This window comes from Lepisosteus oculatus, chromosome 15 (genome assembly GCF_040954835.1).
Source record: "Lepisosteus oculatus isolate fLepOcu1 chromosome 15, fLepOcu1.hap2, whole genome shotgun sequence".
Lineage (NCBI taxonomy): Eukaryota > Metazoa > Chordata > Actinopteri > Semionotiformes > Lepisosteidae > Lepisosteus > Lepisosteus oculatus.
In genome coordinates, this window is record NC_090710.1 from 6,943,431 (window position 1) to 6,964,400 (window position 20,970).

At 36.7% G+C, this 20,970-nt stretch overlaps 1 protein-coding gene across 1 annotated transcript in view; it reads right to left on the bottom strand.

The window, feature by feature from the left end:
• Positions 1-19,701, bottom strand: part of hs6st3b (heparan sulfate 6-O-sulfotransferase 3b) — a 157,041-nt gene extending 137,340 nt beyond the window's left edge. Inside the window, exon 1 of the mRNA XM_015363635.2 lies at positions 18,225-19,701. Coding sequence (XP_015219121.1) covers positions 18,225-18,769 — 545 coding nt within the window. The 5' untranslated portion in view covers positions 18,770-19,701. The remainder of the gene's footprint in view (positions 1-18,224) is intronic.
• Positions 19,702-20,970: the final 1,269 nt, after the last annotated feature.

The following is a 20,970-nucleotide window of genomic DNA, read 5'->3' on the forward strand; positions in this document are numbered from 1 at the left end:
CTAGCAAGGGGGTCCTAAGGCCTGGAGGTTGGCCCTCAGCCAAGCAGGTTAAGTCAAGTTTCCACAAACTTTTAGTTCCACAACTATTCTGCTTCCACACAAACTTCTGCTGCCCTCATTCCTCGTGAAATGAGATGTGCACAAGTAATTTGCATACATCAATAAGACAGAAAAATTAGTTCTTTGTCAACAGTTTTTTTAATATCCATACTTTCAATTATATAAGCCACATCCACATCCACAGATAATAATGTAGTTCAAAGTATTTAGAGTACATGTAAACAAAAGACTAAAATGCAGAGACTGCAGTCTGAAAAACATTATGTGAGTCTAATCTTCCAGCTAATGAAAAGACTCCACTCAGCTTTTACTAATCTTACTTAAAGGGGCTAGAGAGATTACAAGTATCCTCTCAATTATTTATTGTAGCATATGTTGTATCACTGCTTAGTCTGCTTGATGTTTAGTATGGCATCAGTTACTCAGCAAATACCAGACACAAAATAGATATCTTACAGACTAAAGGTGTTTATACTGTCAAATACAAGCTTGCAGACATTCTCCAGAGAGGAAAAAAACAGTTCTGAGCCAAGATCAAATAAAACAAGCAAACACAAACTGACATATTGCTCTAATTCACAGCATCTGGAATTACATTGTACTTCTGGAACAGAACTGAATTTATAGCTGGATAATGGAACGAAATGAAAATTAAGGGCCGAGTCTCAAGGTGATATGCAATATAAAAGGTAGAGATTTTGTAGTAATCTTTCAGTTCTAGCTGTCTTGTATTTCAGAATTAATTTGGCTAGCATTTCATTTTGCCTACTAGAGTTCTTCCTAAGAGCCTCACCCTGCCTACACCCCATACTAGCTGATATCATGCCTTAGCTGTTTGAGTTTACACTGGTACAGCTTTATCAATACTGTTCCGTCCCTGTGGAGTCTAGAATGAATCACAGAGGTGCTGTTGAAGGCCGAGCTGGGATTTCTAAGATCTTTAGTTGTGGTTCAACTTTACCCGTATCTGATGTTGTTTGCAGTGGTTTGTTGTTGTTTTTTTTTGGGGAGGGGCAGTGGCTTGTTTTTTTTAGTCTACCTCTTGTCTGCCAGGAAACAGCCTGCACTGTTCTGTACAGATAGAAAGGTGAAATTGTACAAATGCTCTGAGTTCTGTATCAAAGAATGTGAGTGATTAAAAGCTCTCTCAGCCTTGCAAAGTCATGTAGTATATAGACATAAACTTTCACATTTAAAAGGACAACAGGCGGAGATGGCTTTAAATTAATTAATTAATCAAAAGTAAGCATTATGCATTTGATTTAAACACGTTAATTTATGTAATACTAAATGCAGATGGACTATAAGGTTATTACTGGTTACTGAAATGAGAAGGTTTTATTTAATATACACATTTATACAGTATAAATTTGTATATTGGTCTTTCTTCTTAATTCTGATATATAAATTAAGCAATAGACTATCACCCCGAATAGATATGTGTTTCCTCCATCATACTGTGCTATAGACATGTTGGGTTTTTTTGCTTGTAAATCTGGAAAGGGTGTGTCTAGTCCCTCTTACATAATAGACAAAATGGCTTAGTGTTTTCAAATTATTATTTAAATAATAAGCACCACAGAAGGTACAAAGTGGTAAAGGTGTATCAGGCAGTGCAAACACCTCCCCTTGTTGTTGTTAACCTTTTCCACAATAAGGAGGGCAATTCTGGGTGCCAACACACACAGCAATGCCCATAATGCTATAATGCAATTTAAAGATCAGAGTTAACTCTCCATTAGTGCAATGATCACAGCAATTAAGAGTCAGAATGCAGCAGAAATACCAGTATTGACCACAGTCTCTCTGTGTTTGTTGTTCCCAAAAGTACCCCAAACCTATCAGGCAAAATATAGTGTACCCTTAGCGGGAATAATAAAGTCGTATTTAAGGTCACTTGAAATCAGCAAGTCAAAGTCAAATGTGATCAAATATGTTCATGGAATTGCCCAAACCTAAAACATATAATATGTTATACTTGTCATTCATGTGATTCTCATGATCACAAATACTAATTGCTTGACTGTAAATCAGAATTAATCATGACCGCACTAGGATAGTTGCCTATTCACTCTTGGAGTGAAATGGGAATTTTAGCATACACTGTAAGCGTGCTGAATACATGGCTTATTATCTTTGATAATTTGTGTGCCATTATTCATTTGCAAAACAAAATGTGAGATGTTAAAATATCACAATGACTGTAACGAACAGTTCTTTCTGGGCCCTATGCGGACGACACGATCCAGAATAGTGAAGACACAAGGGGAAAAATAGTCATACAGGAAAAGGGTCTGGAGACGGGGGGCGTCTCCATGCAGTGCAGGTGTCCAGGGGAAGTGAGTCCAGGCGAACAATCCATGTAGGAAATCCAAAAGAGTAATCCGAGACAAAGGGTAGAGTCCAAGGCCAGGGGATCCATCCAGGGAGTTAAAACACGAACCGGGTTGGAACCGGCGAGGGGAACCAGAAACTAGGAACTAGGAACAGAAAGTTAAAAGCATAACGGAGCCAGACGCAGCAAGACCCCGGGCTCTCATGATGTGGAAATCAATGAGGAACCAGGAGTGAGGTCCGCGTCTGGCTTTTAAGGGGGAACGGGAATAGGGATCAGGTGCAAACAATGGGAGGGAACGAGGAAGGGCTGGAGCTCCCTTAGGAGGAGGGGTTAGCGATCGTGACAATGACACTCTTCTTTTAGGTAGAATTTGATTATCAAACCAAGTGGATTATTGTCCTACCAAAGCAAACACAAACCAGCTAGATTAATGATGCATGAAAAGCAATCTCCAGGTCATTGTGTACAAAACCCACTAGAGTATCATCAAATTACAATATGTAATAACAATCCCTTTAATTTCAGGAATCTGAAGGAGTCAAACATAAATCTGAAACTTTATTTCTTGGAACTTGTTTTCTTGTACATAGGCTAGATTCATTCAAATATACTTTTAGTTGGCTCCAATCCCTATATTATACACTAGCTTCCAATCGCTAGTTTAAGAGAGTACCAGTTTAAAAGAGAACAATGGAAAGTCTATAGTGACACTTAACAAACCTACTGCTGAAGCACATCACCAAGAGTCTACCCGACTACAGTGAAAAAAACAATTATTTTTTTTCTTTATTCATTTTAACCCACTTTTAGTGTCTAAGCTTTTTTAAAGTGATGTTTTCTTTAATTCTAAAAATCTGAAGTAACTGTGCTTTTAGATTAATAATAATACAGCTACATGGACATTAGCTTTATCAGCAGAGGAGAACAGTTTTGAAACAACTCCTAATAAGATAATTTTGTGTCTCTGTTCTTGTTATGTTTCACTCAAGTTTCCTGGACCTGGTTTAATCAAATCAAGTTCCCATATAGTATTTAACATAAGAAAAACTAATTTAAGAACTGAAGGGATAAAGGGAGGTTATGCTGATTGAAGGATTATAATACTTTTAACTGTATCATATACTGTATACTGTACCTCTCATCAGACACACAATGCTATAGATGGAAGCCATTAATGCAAATTCTTGCTTAAAGCATTATCATTTTAATGATGTCCCAAGCCAGCATTTCAAACAATATCATAAAAGGGAGGGCTTGCCCAGTCACTGTCTGCAACACTCATCCAGCAAAAAACCTATCGTGCTGTTATTAACAACGACAACTGCAGACTAAAGCAAACCATAATTATGCCTTTGGGTATGTTTAAAAAACTTGAGTGTAAGCATATTTTGAAAACTGCAGTGCATTTAAATGGTTATCATACGTACTCAGAAACGTGCAGAACTGCAAGAATTAAAATGTCTTTTTTAGCTCTTATGAAAATTGTGCTTGCAGCAGGATGTACTGTAGCTGGTTCAGTAAAGAAAAAAAATGAAGATGTATGTATGTTTGCAAATATTGTAGCCTCATACAGTATCATCCAGCAGTAACTTAACGAGCAATACAATAACCATCAGTAGTGGCCCTTGTTTTCTGACAGGTTACTCGACAGGTTTATCCTTTTTAAAGCAGCCTTCCCTAGGTCATTTTGCAGCTATATCAGGTCTGGAAAGCTCCTGATGACTAAATAAGTGATTTTAGGCTTCTCGCTGGGTAAACAGACACCATCAACAAATGTAATAATGACTCCTGTGGAGCAGCACCAGTAAAAGGTCACATTCATCTTTATGGGAAATGAAGTAGTCAGGTTTGGCAAAAAGAAATTAAATTACTTACAGTAGACCTGTGATCCAAAATATGTCATACAATGTGTATTTACCATCACAATTATTAAAACAATAATGCTTTACATATCCACTTGTGAACTGAAGCAGGTGAAGCCTCAGGAATAAGAGGTGTTTTACTAAGATGAAGAGAGTGGGTGCATATAATAATTGCAACTCCCTCTATATTTGACATGATGAATAAAATATGATGTAAAGTATTATCCTGCCAGAAGCAGAACAGAACTAGGTCTGTTATTTCATTGCTTATTTAGTAATAATGTCCTCTTATTACAGCTGTAGGTGTCTTACTTTTTTCATACACCCTACAGTGAAGAGACTGGAATCTCTGCAATTTACCACAGTGCCAGGGAAGATGAAAGAACACAAGAAATATGATCATAAGATACAAACAGGACTGTCAGTTTCCAAGTCAGCAGTGCAAGCCGCTACTTGAAATATGTTGTTGGATCTTATCTGCTTCAAGGGATGCAGGAGTTTTGTCTTATTTTGCAAGCTATGCAAAATATTTACTTTGGGAATACATGGTATGCATATTAAACCAGAACAAAATCGAAGACTCCACAGCTTTAAAAATTAACATAAATCTCCCTTTAGTATTTATTAGCACTGTGGAAGAAAGTAATACCATCTGACACAAGGGAAGCAAAGTGGTAAAAAGAACTTAGCAGCAGTTTGTCGTTTTAAAAACATCTGAGTCGTGCAGCCTCATCTCCCACTGGTAAGAAACAATTACATCATCACAAATTGAAAATATTGTTTTTGCTAAAAAAGACAAAGTGGAGCTTAGATAATAATCAGATTTCTCATAGTTTCTCATAGCAAATTAAAAGAAACAAGTAACTACAGTTTCCCCAGAAGCTGGCTCATTTGTAAGAAGGCTCTGTCCTTAATGCAGAAAGAATCCATAGCCTGCAGTTTGCAGATTCAAATCCAGCAATGTGCAATATTGCAATCCAACCGATGGTAACCGACGCTACTTATTGGCTATGAATCTGCAGGTCTGGGAGGGATGTGTGGGAGATGTGTCTTTCTTCCAGATGTCATATTAACAGTGCTATATCTGTCTTATTTCAGAACTACATTGTGAAAAGAAGCAATTCACCTCTTAATAATGCAGTCTGGAGAGTGTATTTATTTAGTCATATTAAAAAGAAGATATTCCCATTTGTGGGAAAAAAACAGGTAGGGATCAGCCATACTAGATTTAAAAGAACAAATACTCATCTATCACAAAGAAAGTTAAAAACCAATGAAATGAGAAACTTTTTTAGCCTTTTTTTCTCAAACATATCTTAAAACTATATGGAAATACTATAAACTACAAATTTTAAAACTTGTATCTAAAATGTGTTAAATGTGTGCCAACTTAACGTTTACCTGTTTATATAACAGAAAAACAGGCAAACATACTCTACCACCTATACTGTAGATGTGTAGTAGCACAATGTGAATATTTATTTATTTAAAGGCTTTTTAATAAGAATTAATACAATTAATTAGAATGTCTAATTACCCCTATTTTCTTGACTTTTCAAATCATTTTGAGAGCAGTTCATTGTTAGCTACCTTTACCACAGTGTTAAACTAATATCATCATATGTGGTTCTCCTAATAAACGTTTTGATTTGTGACAGAACTGCTGTCAATTAACAAACAGCAACAAATCAGAATAAAGCATCAGTAGTGACAGAAACACTTTTTCCCCAGGCTTTCAAAGTGACTTTAAGCATTTCTGCAGCAGATCATGCTTACAGAGAATGACCCCTCAAGGGTTATCTCCGAATAACTCAACATGTGTTTCAATTGTGCTGAAAAAGAATGCTGAAGAGAAAAGAAAGAAAACAAGAAACAGCTTTCGGAAAGAGACTGTTGTTTCAAGAGGGACAAAAAAAAGACTGGGGTATAATTAAGTCAAGTGTTAAATGAAATTAGATTTATCATTCAATGATAACCATTTTAAAGAATCACTGTCACTTTGCAGAATATCTTGGTATAGTATGAGCTAAAGCACCTTCAAGGTGCATACTGTTCTGTTCAATTAATGCAAGTTTCATGTATTTTTGTAACAACTTAGTTTTGACAGATAATGACTTGATTCTCATTATATTACCATAGGTCCACATTATATAATTATTTAGTTAAGAAAGTATGTTGGCAATATCACACCACAGCAACCAAAGAATGAATGTGTCAGTGCTGATAATCGCCTATGTGAAGAGTTAAGCCTCAGCCTCTAATAAAAATAGTATAGTATTCGCCAGACATGAACAAACAAACTAAAAAGTTAACAGGAGCCAATGGTGGACAGGTTTCAGGAGTCTTAGAAGCAAAAGATCTTGATATCTATAACTAAATAGGAACAGGTCTTCTATCTATCTTCTCTTGAGAACTATAGGAAAAATAAAATTCTGAGGGTCAACAAAGCTTGTACAGTCAGAGTAAATTTCAACAGTTTGGCTTTTAAGTGTTTAGATCTATTTTCTTGTTGTTTAAAGAGTGCTTAAAGAATGCTCTTTAACCTGGTATTCTTGGATTCTTCCAACCATTGCCACACCCACAATAAAGTCAAGCTATTTTTAGATTTTTCATTTGATCATTTATCTGATTTTAGTTACTGCTAAGTAAAGAAGACATTTCACTGTTAGCACATGTAATATATTTAGGTATATACAGTAGCTGTGTTGCTGACTGCAAAAATAAAAATATCCAGGAACATTTTTTTCCTATTCTCATGTACTGTATGCAGCATAGTGTCTTTTTAGGCTGATAGATGGATTTTGGGATAGTTCTTAACCAAGCATTCCTACTGCACCTTTGCCGATTTTAGTTTTTGTATACTGTATGTGAAGTAATGAACTAGCTGATCAGTCAATTGTTAGGTTTGCAAGGACATTCATGCATAGATCATAGAAACTACTGTAATTAGTGAGAGATAAACTGCATTATGACAAGCCTATTGTTACCACGTATGTGTGGGGGGGATTCAGACCTCTTGACTTGCACCTCATGGGCAGCAAACCTCAGCCAATTTGACATCCAATGGTACAAAAAGAGCACCCCACTAAACAGAAACAATGCATGACCAATTCAGTTTTCAAAATCTTGCTATTCCATTTTTAAATGTTTTATTATTTCAATAACAGCAAGGTCTATGTTTCTGTATGGAATATTTGTAGTTTTTGTACTCACTGGGATTCACTATATTGTTTTATAAATATAGTGAATATTTGTACTGTTTCTAGAAATGTTATTGACATTATTCAGATAATTATATCATTCTTAAAATAATATGAGTAACAAGTTACAGTGCAGCCATTATACTTATCTGTTATATTTCTGTGAATGTTCTAAAAATAGAAGGGAACTAATTGGCTAAAGAAGAAAAAGACATGCCACACAGAAGCTGTTCAGAAAAATGCAGGTTACCTAAATATTTTTGCATTTTGTTTAGCTCTGCAGTTATGACAGGCAGCTGAATGCATTAATCCTATGTTCTTTGCCATTGTCAATTGTAATCAAGGGTTTCTGAGCCCAAACTTAAACTGTCTCAGTAACGAAGTAATGGTTTTGGAATTTGCTTATTTGAAAACACAAAGTATCTCAAAGCATAGAGTAATTATTTTTTTTACCAAGACTATAATTAATGCTATAATAACAGCACTGCTAGAGTATAGCACCTGACATTTTCAATTAGCACTGTTTGCCTCCTGTCTTAACATGTAAGAACTCAGAAAGAAAAAAAAAACTGTGCATTACTCTAAATATCCCTTCATACATCTGTTTGCAAATAACAGTCATCCTGGTGTTAACAAGACTTTATACTGTCAAGGCTATAGTCAGTGACTCCCCGTAGCTATCTAAAGATGGGCTGTTACGCACCATCTTGTTGTTCCCAACCAGTATCATGCTCTGTTGAAGCCCTCTGGAGGAATATCAGTGATCTGGTATGACATGCTTGACCTTTTTAAATTTGTCTGTTCATACTGTAGCTCATTCTGCTACGTTTACCAATGGCCAAATCTGAGGGAATGAAGGCATTCTACCCTATCTACAAGCCCAGATCTGATAGCTAACTGGATGCCTCAGAAAGATGAAGCAGATAACTTTGAATCAACGCTGCTTCATCCCCCCAATGATAACTGGATGCATGCAGTATTTAAAGTAAACCAAAACAGAGCTTTGAAAAATCTCCCTAAATAAACAAAGATTCTAAAATAAACTACGTTCAGGACTGTACATGACATCTTAGCAAACACCAAAAACTGTAAAATTAAATAATATTAGACATGATCATTGTTCATTGTTCAAGTCACAGGTAACTCAAATCACTTGCACAAAGTCTGACTCCATACCATTAAAATGGCAAATGAATCCTGTATAATACTGTATAACTACAATAGTTTACAGTCAGATAATTATAGTATGAGCTTACCTCCTTATCATTACCATTTAATTTTTCTTCAATTTTGCACTATACTTGAAAGGAGTGGCGCCCACCCAAATTAGCGTCTTTATTTTACTTTCTTATTGACAGGTTTCAAACCTTTCCCTTATTCGTAATTGTCACTTGATAAGGAGGCTGAAGACCACTTTTATCTGGCTAAGTCAGTCACCTTAGGTGGCTCTTTCAGTTCACTTAATGAAAACACACATGACCTTTTGGGTGAATACATTAAGCTCTAGGATACTTTGGATGTTATATTAACTGACTACATTCCAGGTTTCAGTTTTGGTACAATGCTAACAATCTTAATATATACACTGTACTGTATATACATTGTTAAAAATGTATTAAAATATCAATCCTATAAAAGGTATTTAAACAGCATTGAATGGGAAAAAAGCTATTGCTTATTTATTCATTGGTTATTCTTAGGGTAAAAGTCCATCCACCTATATTCACCACTTAATAAAACACACTGTTGGATAGAGCCAGAGTCCAACTCAGTAGAAAATAGGCACATTGCAAGATATACCATTGTTGGATATACACATTCTCATATAGGGGATAATTTTAAAATTGCTAGCTAGCCCACACAGCAAGGACAGCAGAAGGAAACTACAGCATTCAGCAAACATTGCACAGCTACCATGAGAACATACAAACTCCACACAGGAGGCATTCTGGGATGGAACTGAAGTGCTACAAGACAGATGTACTAAATGCCATGCCACTATGCCACCCAGACATAGGCTGTAAGATGTAAAGTACTGAACAGTAGTAATACGGTCACACTGGGTTGATTTGGACCTTACACATCAAAACCATAAACTGAGCTTATACTGTATAGCAGATCAATTTGTTTTTTAGTCACATCCTATTCAATCTCATTCTAGCAGGATGTAAATGTCACTTATAATACCAGAATTACTTCAATAAAGAATGAACCTGTTCATTTTGTGTCATTGAGCACAAAATTCTTTATGATGCTTAGGGTGTAAATACCGTGGCTGACAGAATACAAACAGCCACTCCATATACTGATTTAACAATAATCAGTGACTCCTAGTTGAAATTTTAAAACCTGTAAGTACTGCAGGGGAAAACCAGAAATAAACTTAAGGAACAATAGTGCCCACAGCTTGAACTGACCATGTGCTGATGTAGTGAATTGAACTTTTTTAGTATAAGGGGCAATTTAAAAGAAGTATTATACAACCTTAGACTCTACCAATCAAGGACTTTATAATCACAGCATGTGATGACTAATTTCACCAGAATAAGTGTTTCTTTCCCGCTTGTTTTAGGATTTAATAAGAATGGTAAAAGAAAGTCAGATTATGTACTTTATGTAAAGCATTTGGAGTGTGATTTACAGCATTAAATACTAAAATAAAAAGTAAAATGTTAACAGCAGCAGACAGTGTAAAATAATACCTTGATGAAATTATCATGCCAACACAACTTGGCTCATGTGCTTTAAAGCACGCCCCTAAGTGATGTCAAAAATGATTTATTGGTGCCCAACAGTCTCTCTTCAGAGGTAACCATAAATATGTTCTTGGAATAGCTATTTGAGACACATAAGAAGGAGTGAAGTAAAGACTGCAGGTACAAAATTGATGTTGCTGCTTTAAAATGAGATGCTGTCGTGTCTACTGAGCAGTTACTTGAATAAAGGAAACACTTGGCACTGCAGAAATAAATCATGTGTTCATGCTCTTGGAGTTTAAAGTGCTTTTGTATTTTTCCCTTCTTCAAAGGAAAAAAGGAATCCATTTTTGTACGGCAAATACTGTGACTCCAGTATCCAAAATTAGCAGTTTCTTTTAAAGTGGCAGGGGTACTGAAGGAAAGCCTCTTATGTTTTCTGTTAGCTACTGTAGCACCTTCTGGTATCCAAGCACTGAGACAGCAGGACAGACCTACACTGTGTAACGCTACATTTTCAGACACACCAATTGTAGCATAGGGCATTAGTTCCTCAACATTCAATCAAATCTACTGTACTGGAGTTTGTAATCACTTTTGATGCGTACATTTGTAATGCATTTTTCTTTAAATAATAAATAACCAAAATCTTTGTTAGATTACAGGGTAAACTAATCCATGACACAGCAGGGTCTCCTCTGCCTGCAGGGTGATAGAGCTGCAAGATACTGTTTTTTGAAGTTATCTGAAGGGCGAACTTAGGCAAACAAGCTGGAGGAGATAGATAGAATTCACAAGACATCCAAGCTTCAAAACAACGCAATACAGGACAAGTTACAGAGGGGGGACATATTCTTTAAAATTCCAAAGTCACTGTGTTATTCCATTTTGAGAGCAAGAAGGACAAGGGACATACATTACCAACTCTACATACTGTAGCATTAAAAATATGAAATAATTTACAAAAGCAAAAGCAGCTCATAATATAACTGAGTTTTAGCCTCAATTAATAGATTACCATTAGTGCCCTGACTGGGTTTCTCTGCTGAAAATTAAAATCAGCACAGAATGTCATCATAGAAAAAGCCTGTTCAGCAGTTCCATGATTCCATGCAGCCCCACTCCTTGCCATCTAAAATGCAGTTTTACATTTCAGATTTTACATGGCCTATTCCATCACTAATCAACATTAAATGTTAACATAAACTTCATTTTGATTAGAAATGTGACCTTGTTAAATGATCAGAGCAATTATATCCAGGCACTCAATAATGGCCATAGTACTTATTCCAGTGATCACAGAAAATTCCCATTTGTTCTTGATGTAGGATGACTTTTCTGATTCTGATTCTGCATAGACAGGCTGAGCAAGAGAAAGACAGCAAGAACACAGAATGTAGTTTGGTTTTAACACTAATTCAAACATCAGCGGTTATGACTTTTTCAAATACAATTCCTGAAGCACCAATGTTCACACTAAATGAAAATCCACCATGCTACAGGCATGCCGGCTGGCAAAAATTGGTAACTGAGGAGGGCCAAAGGTTGTCCAGGCTTTCAATTCAGCTTAAGATCACATTTATTTTAATTGGTTAAAATGGTAATAGTTGGTAATCAATTAATCCCAAGATCTGCTTTGTTTGCAATACTAAATAAGTGAGGTAAAGAAGATACATTTTTGTAGAATCGGCAACGTGAAATGAGAAGTGGAACTGAATGAGAATTGGAAAAATAATTTGGATGATGTCACATGGCTTAGTACAGTATGCGTCGCAGCAATACCTATGTCAATTTATAATAACAAATACTTGCATTTAATTTTATCAATCATTTTTCTACAGTTAAAATAAACAATTACAAGCCAGACATTTTACCCATCCATCCATTTCTCAACTGCTTTATCCATGGTCGGAGGGAAGGCCGGAGCCTAATCCAGCAAGCAATGGGCGCAAGGCAAGATACACCCTAGACAGGACACCAGTCCATTGCAGGGAACACACAAACACACAAACTTGCACAAGGGCCAATTAACCTACCAGTATGTCTTTGGACTATGGGAGGAAACTAGAGCACCCAGAGAAAACCCACATGAACAACATACAAGCTCCATGCAGATAGTAGCCCAGGAATTTTAACCCAGGGCCCCAGTGCTGTGAGGCATCAAAGCTAACCACTATGACACTGGGCCTCCCCATCATACATTTTATATACCCTTAATTAATTTTATATCAAATGTAGAAGTACTTTTTTGTGTGCATGGAATGATAATTGGGAAAAGTAAAAAAAAGAGCTTAATCTCACTTTGCTGGTATCTATTGGCTTTTGGAGCACTACTGAAAGTGTTACAGCTGTAATCATTTTCTACTTCACTTTAAGAAGCCGTTACTTGGGTTATTAATGATCACAAGATAAAAAGCACAACAAAACAAGCTGACTTCTATAAACAGCTTACAAGTAACAAATGACCCACGATAACACTGTAAGCACACAAAATACAGCAGTGCCTTCCAGCACTGAAGTATGAGAGCTTGGCCATCTGAACAATAAGTAAGGAGTTGTTTTTTATTGAAATGGTTAATTCAATAGTTTATTGAAACTCTGCACATTATATCACATTGCTTCTCCAGTACATTACAACAGTGTTCACATACAGGAGTTTCAAATAACTCCTTTTAAACAGTCCATACATCCAGTCTGGCTCCAATCCAATCACAAAAAAGAAAAACAAGACCCTGTATTTTTTCCACAGTACACATCTGCTTCATGATTGCCCATTAAAGTGTCATTAGTACACTTATGTCATGCATTTCAAGGAAATGAGTCCCCTACCTAAGGAAAACGGGTCAGATTTTGTGCTTCATGTTTGATTACCTCAATTTCAAACATACTGCACTCTAGACAAAAGGACCATTAAAGAAGAAATACTGCTATAAGTATATCAGAAAGTCCAACATTTGTTTGCAAATGCCCACTTGAAACAAAAAATGTTTTTCTCTCAAATACTGTATAACATTTTACAGATAAAATGTACGTGGTCCCTCATAATTAGCATAGTGCCACTTAATTAACAATAGCGATTCCTATTCCACGTCAAACAATGAGAAATGTTATCTTCTTTCTTGTGTTTCTCTACCTCATCACCCATGTCAGTTACATATTTCTTGCAACATCTAACTTCTTTTCATTTAAATTCCTTCCGCAAGATGTGGTGTACATAGCCAAAACAATCCCGCTCTCTCACAAAAGTGTGTCAGCTTTCTCATTCTGGACTCTCTTTCTAGAGCAAAGTTTTACAATTTCTGGTCCTACTTTCCTCTGGAAAGACTACTCAGGCTTGTCCATGGCATGTCTCCATAGCGTTAATGAGGATTACCTTGAGCAGTGCTTTCAGGAATTCAGAGCTCAACTAAATGCTAAGTTGTCTGGTTCTATAAAGGAGGCTCTCAGCTGCTTTTTCTGGGTTAACATTTAGTTGTAAAATGTTTCCTGTTCTAGGTCTGTGTTGAGAACAAAGTTTGCACAATTCTTAAAAAGTGTTATCATTCACAAAACATACACAAAGTTGTATACATGGTTCACCAGAATGTGCCCACCTGCCAAGCATTTATTGTTTGCATTAATGGAATCCATTCCAGTTGGAATAAGCATCACTGGAACACTGCCTGGTCTCCCTTTGACAGATTCTTTTGCTGGCATTCTCTGCATTTCCAACACAAAGGTACCATAAAAATCCACTGGGAAGGGCTTGGCTTAAATCTCCCTGTAAGATTTCCAGATATGCCCAGTTTTTCATGCTAAAACAGAATCACATCCTTAACAAATTTAGTTGTTTCTGTTCACAGGAAAGAGAATATTCATATTGTCAAGCCACATGGAGTCATCCTTATTTACAAAAGGATTAAAGTAAAAATGTTTTTACTGAGATTGATAAACAGATAGAGCATGTCATCCCAATCATCTCTTCCTCTTCAGAAACACATAGCAGAAGTATATAAAGTACCTATTAAGTAAATAAAGGCAGCTTTACTGAATGTCACTTGTGTGAGATTTGCAATTTAAACTCTCTGAGTAATGCTCCCCTGCTCCACAATTGGTGGAGAGCTCAAGGATTTCAAAGCACCTTAAACTGGAAAAGCAAAGGTTTCCAATAAAGACAGAAGCTTTAAATTAATGTTTTTTTTTCTTCTGTGGTAGGGATAAGAGGAGCAAACTCTGCAGAGGATTAAAATCCGCAGAGGATTACTATCTGTATGGTAATTGATACACTGATCACAATAATTATCTCACTTCCTGCTTTGAATATCTTGGGTTTCTTAGAAACACCAGTAACTGCAATGTGAGCTCTACAAAAATGATTCTCACAATCATTCCAGCACTGAAGAAGGTTCTGAAGAGCCCATCTGTTTATCATTTAAAACTGAAAACTTCAGAAATTGAAAATTACATTAAAACAGTAAAAAATAACACATTAACACTCATGATTAATGATGAAAAGCCAAAGTTTTTAGCCAAGTTCTAAAAATAACCACTGACTCAGAAAAACTAAATTAATTTAACCAAAGAACTCCACAGCTTTGCCGTGACTGAGAAAGCTCAGTCTCCCGCACAGTTCATAGCCTTAGGGACAGACTGGAGCTCAGCATCTGATGAACCAATCTGACCCACCAGTCTGATGAATGACAACAGATCTCTTCAGCAGAAAACGGAATGGCCTTCATGGGATTCATAAGTTAACAAAAGATCTCAACATCAAATGTAAAACTAAGAAGCAGTTAATGCTGTGCACATAAAAACAGGGGCCATGTGGCCCTGTTACTTTAATTTAGTCAGGGCACAAACAGTACAGTTTAATATACACTGATGTACAGTATTATTTTTAATCAAGTGATTTCTTCTTTATCTTCTTTAGCTGCAAAAGACAGAAAAAACATGCAGTGCCATTTCTGTGATGCCAACTTCTGCCGATTAGTGAGGTCATTACAATTCTGACAGGGCTAAAATTTACACCCACTCCTTTAGGACTGAAAATCTACAAGATTAAAATAAAACTGCACATAACCTAAAATTTTGTGAATAATATTCATATTAGCACATGTGTTTTCACTATGATAATAAAAATAACTAATTCTAAAAAAGTTTTTTTTTTTAATAAATGGAATAGAAGCATACTGTACTCTTTTTTCTTTAAATAAGACAATGAATGCAGCCCAGGATTCCCTCATAATAATTGTATTAAAAAAATACTAGAACTTGTTTTTTCCAACAGATTGTTTTTGTTCGGTTTCCAAAACTCTGACCGTGCAGCTGCAATGTCAGAAAATTATTTTTCTTGCCCAGCATGCAATAAGGGGTCTATTACTCAACACTGCCAACAAGCAGCATAATTATTGAATTCTTTAATTATGTTACTAATTGTATGGGGAATGCACAACATAACATCACAGAAGTCAAACAAACTGCATGTAGCAGATCCATATCACAACATATCACAAGTCTGCCTGCCAAAAATGGCAACATTGTCAAAATAAAACAAGACATTGACCTGCTTCCACTGCCAAACTTGACAGAAATGGGCAAATCCTTAAGACTTTTGTCACTTTCATTTTTCTGTGATCCAGTCACTTCATAAAATTTAGGTAAACTACAATACCTCTTACATGGTTAGAGATGACAGGCGACTGTACTTTAGTAGCTACAGCATAAACATTAAAACACCTAACAGTTACGTCCACTGTAGTCTTAAAGTGGTGTTGTCACTGTAGCAGTGACATTTCTTCTATCACATTAAACCTGCTTGCACAGCACATTTGATGGTCTTATAATAGCAATGGTGTCCTTGGTGACCAAGATGTCTGAAGCAGCTGTATCACAGATTTAATGATGGTGCCCAGAACATCTTGTTGACATCAGTATTTGAATTTGAAGCACATAAAAGTAAAATATAGGGATGAAATGGTCAACACTTACTATTCTACACATAGTGTACTATTTAAGACAGCAGCCATATCACTCTGCAACTCACAATTGGCAACCTACTGAAGCTAAGCAGGTATGAGCCTGGTCAGTACCTGGATGGGATATCTTCTGGGAAAAACTAAGGTTGCTGCTGGAAGAGGTGTTGGTGGGGCCAGCAGGGGGCGCTCACCCTGCGGTCCATGTGGGTCCTAATGCCCCAGTATAGTGATGGGGACACTATACTGTAAACAGGCGCCATCCTTCGGATGAGACATAAAACCAAGGTCCTGACTCCTGATTAAAAATCCCAGGGTGTTTCTTGAAAAGAGCAGGGGTATAACCCCGGCATCCTGGCCAAATTTCCCATTGGCCCTTACCAATCATGTCCTCCTAATAATCCCCATCTATGAATTGGCCTCATTACTCTGCTCTCCTCCCCACTGATAGCTGATGTGTGGTGAGTGTTCTGCTGCACTATGGCTGCCGTCACTTCATCCAGGTGGATGCTGCACATTGGTGGTGGTGGAGGGGAGTCCCCATTAACTGTAAAGCGCTTTGAGTGTAAGCAATTATTAAATTAATTATCATTCTTTTTGTTAGAAATAAAGGTTTCCATATCTCAGAAAATATTTATAGTGAAATTAACAAAAACACTAGAAAACCTATTTCTTACAGTAATGTTTATGTTTTATTTCAACTATTGTATCATAGGTCTCTTATTGCTTAGTGTTGTTTTTCATCTATACAGTTTTTGTTTTAGAAAATCCCACATCCCATCCTTTTTCTACTTTAAGTAATTAGTGGATGGTGCATACTTTCTAATTAAAACCTGCAGTGAATTTTATTGAATACCCTTTTTTTAGGAAGAATGGTGAATAGACAGCTGACATTTTTTTCAGTATTTATATAATATCTGCAGTTCCACTTCAGGATCCATTAAGCATTGCCATTAGGATAAAATGGACCATGATCCCAATGGACAACTGCCAATTTATATTGACCACTACTCAGTTTCTAATACCTGAAACTCTTTGAAGGAGTTTTGCTGCTATTACTGTAAGTTACTTTTAACTTGTTTTTGCTTCCAGCATTAATTATTTATTAATTTATTTAAAATCGGATTTTTCAATGTAATCAAGCCAATATTAATATGACATAAGTGTGCAGCAATTACAAAAAATATAACCATCTGTATGTTTTTCAGATTTTGCGATTTTGACATGAAAGATCCGTCTGCATATTGGCTAAATAAACTGGGGACTTTCCAAATTTTCTGTTCTAAAGCTGAATTCGTTCTTAATGTTTTACACTTAAATACACTTGCACTTACAGTACAAAAGGTTTCTGTAAGGTATTCTGAGCCACAACATGGAGCAAAGTTTGTACAGGAACAAAATGCTTTGAAAGTAGCCCAGCTTCTATCTCAGGCTATTCATTCACGACAGTGAAGTGAGAAAATATCAATCTATTAAAATGGTGCCTGAAAACATCAATTACAGTCCCATTTACTTTTTTTATGGAAAGCAACAGACGAACTACGAGAGAAGTGTTTTAGAACGTTATATTTAGAGTAAATGAACTTTTCTGCTTTAACCATATGAAAGTGATATAATTTTTGCATTTTATTTAGCCAGTCGTAAGTTTCACGCAACCGTAAATATTAAATATGTTATCATAAAGCTATTATAAGTTACAATACAGTCTTGCTTAGTTCACAGTCACAGCATGTTATAGGCATACACCCGGTACCCCCAAAATCAAGACAATCTTAAATCAATACTGGTTTAAATTTAAAATTGCATTTGTGGTTAAAGTTTCCATCTTAAGAATCCATGCACATGTACAGTATATACTGTATGCACATTTTGTTATCACGAAATAAGCACAATTATTAAGTACTGTAGGTTAGCATCCAAGATGATTTGCAAAGCGAGAAAATATTAAACCATCAAAGTAGTCCTTCAGTATTAATGCATGAATGAACAGAGACTGAGACAAGTGCGATCCTCCCAACTCCTTTTTAATATGTTCTGCTACTCAAAGAAAAAGACCAGACTTCAATAACCTGCAGATTTACAGTATATACACTGAGATATTACATGAAAAGCCTCACCTTCGGTTCTTCTGAGATTCCTTTTTTTCCATGATGACGGGAACGCAGTTGGTAAGCTCGGTCCAGTCTGCGTGCAGACCGCAGCTCCAGCCGGTGGAGAATCTCGAGAAGAGCCAGGACTCTTGCTTGCCGGGTCGGTGACAGGTGCATTTCTTCTGCCCGGGCTTGCAGTCACACGGCTGCTCCAGGCGAATATTCCTCACCAGATGCCTCCCAAACGTGGTCCCACCGGTCTTTTGGATATGCAGGAACACAATCACATCGTCTCCTTTGATATTGAAATTCACATATCGCTTCAGGTCTTTTTCGGTGAAGTTGAATTTGGGCACGAACTTAGGAGGGCAGTCATCTTCCAGCTCTTGATCTCTGTAGTAGTCGTTGCTCGGCGGAGACTGGGATGTTGGAGGGGTGATGCCCCTTAACTTTTCCCCGGTCCTGAAGTGGCACGAGTTGCTGCCGGCGGGACAAATATATTGATAACCTATCATCACAAACAGCACAGCTAAAACTGGAACCAGGATTAATTTATTGGATTTATCATCCATGATAACGAGAAAGGTTTTTCATGTCATTAGTGTGAACAGTAAGAAGCACGTATCTTTCCACCAACCCTAAGCTCCATGCCCCGAAACGACACCGTTTTTACGTCCCACTCCAAAAGCATTGCATATTCCCCTATAACAAATATGCTGTGTCCTGAATGTTTCTTCTAAAGGCATACAGGAAGTCAAAAGTTACCAAAGGAAAACAAGAAAAACATTTAATTAGTATTTACTGTACAGCAAAGATCGCACAAATTTCAGGAAAATAAGAGTGAATGTTCAACAATGCAGTTTTATACTTGTTGTTTGTTGCTGTTGTTGAGTTATCAAGTCAATGTTTTCTTACGGTGAGAAATAACGCCGAGCACACCAAACCTTAACATTACTTTTCCCCAGTAAACGTCCGACTTCACGTGCTGCGTCTTCGTGGATTGCAAAGCACACTCACACCTGAGACGTGTCATTCAAAATTCCACGTTTATCTATAGTTCTAATATTTAAGTCGTTATTGTTTTAGCAGTATTGCTAGTATTATCATTGTGCTCTCGATCTTTATCCACAGGAAAACAAAACCTAATGCTTCTCAGTTACGCAACAACAGTCTCGTCCTACATGTGCTACATGAACACCACATTAGCGTGCGCCAGAGGCTGGCTTCCGTCCTGCAGCTTGTGCAGCCTTGTAGGGTCTGAACTATAGTACAATTGCAATACTCATTGGCGTTTAAAATAGCGATTTTGAATTCTTCCTAACACACATAGCAAAGATGTCTCCCATTCGTGGACAGCAACTTCATCCCCTGGTAAATACCAGAATTTGAATCAACTGTAATGCCAGCCTTTAAAGTCTCATAAACTGCGGCAACACCTCTCTCTGCTCTTGTTAACACCCACTCTGCACAAGCAAGTAGGCTCACATGCTCACAAATTCATCAGAAGGAATTGAATACGGAGCTATTTCAGTTCCCCGCAATTAACCAATCGTCAATCTCGTGTTAAGCAAACCCAACCAATGGTGTTTCATATATATGCAGCCCATCCAATAGCCACCTGGACAAAATCATAAAAATAATAAATCTTATGATGTCAACCAATCAAACATTAGAAGCAGTGGGACACTGCCCAATGCGAAATACAAGCAGGAGATATCTTACTGAATTGGCAGTAACTGGGTTTCGTTCTGGTCAGACCGAGAAGTGGGTATTTAACTGTGAAAAACTTAACATTTCTCGGTGCTTTGGAACAGGAATTGAAAACATCCATCTGTTTTCAAAATAAACGCAATAACCGTATTTGACTGATAAATAAAAATAGGTTTTACGTAAGCCCAGCGGAATCTGAAATTACATACTCGTGGTCATAGAGTACACGAACATATCGTTTTAGCTGAATTGATAACACGTACAGTAAGCGTAGTGTTCTTACATAACTGCGACGGACTCCAGTGCCGTGTCACTGTTAGGATTGGTTACAACTGCCACCTTAAATCGGTTTCTGTTATTAGAAAGGTGATTGTTAAAACAGACAAGAGCATCTGTCTGGGGTTTTATTAGTTTTTCATCCACGCAGAAAAATAGAGCTCTGACACGAGTTAAATTTCAGTACCCTGGACAGAGAGAGCAGCTGTAGCCTTCTAGCGGCTTAGTCACTCGGTCCTTCAAGGGTTAATATGGTTGAAACACGAGTTTCACATGATTAATATAATAAAAGAATGGGAAAAAAAACAATGGAATAGTGCAGACTGCTTATTGAAAATTAAATTAAAATATTGCAATTAAAATAATCAAATATCGTTTTTCGTACGGGGGTCAAACATAAAGATTGTTCCTTTCTTAATCGAATAATATTCATTAGATTTTATTAGTTTTCGAATTTTAATAGCAGAATTAAAGCTTCCGTTACACATTCATAAATACTTGAAATTTGCAGCATTATATGAAATAAAATAAATGAAAAGGTTTCAGTTTAGCGCGTTATTCGTTCCATTAATTGTTCCGAAGACACCTGAGGTGGTACCAGGTATGAAAACACTGGCAACACTGGTTTACTTTTATATAGTTTATAATGATGATAAAGATTTTGATGACGATAAAAAAAGATCAAAAATAAAAAACGTATATGTTTTGTTCTGACATTTGAAACTCCCCTAGGTCCCATAATTTAAAAAAATAGTACTTAGCAAAGTCATCAATTTGCACATCGCTG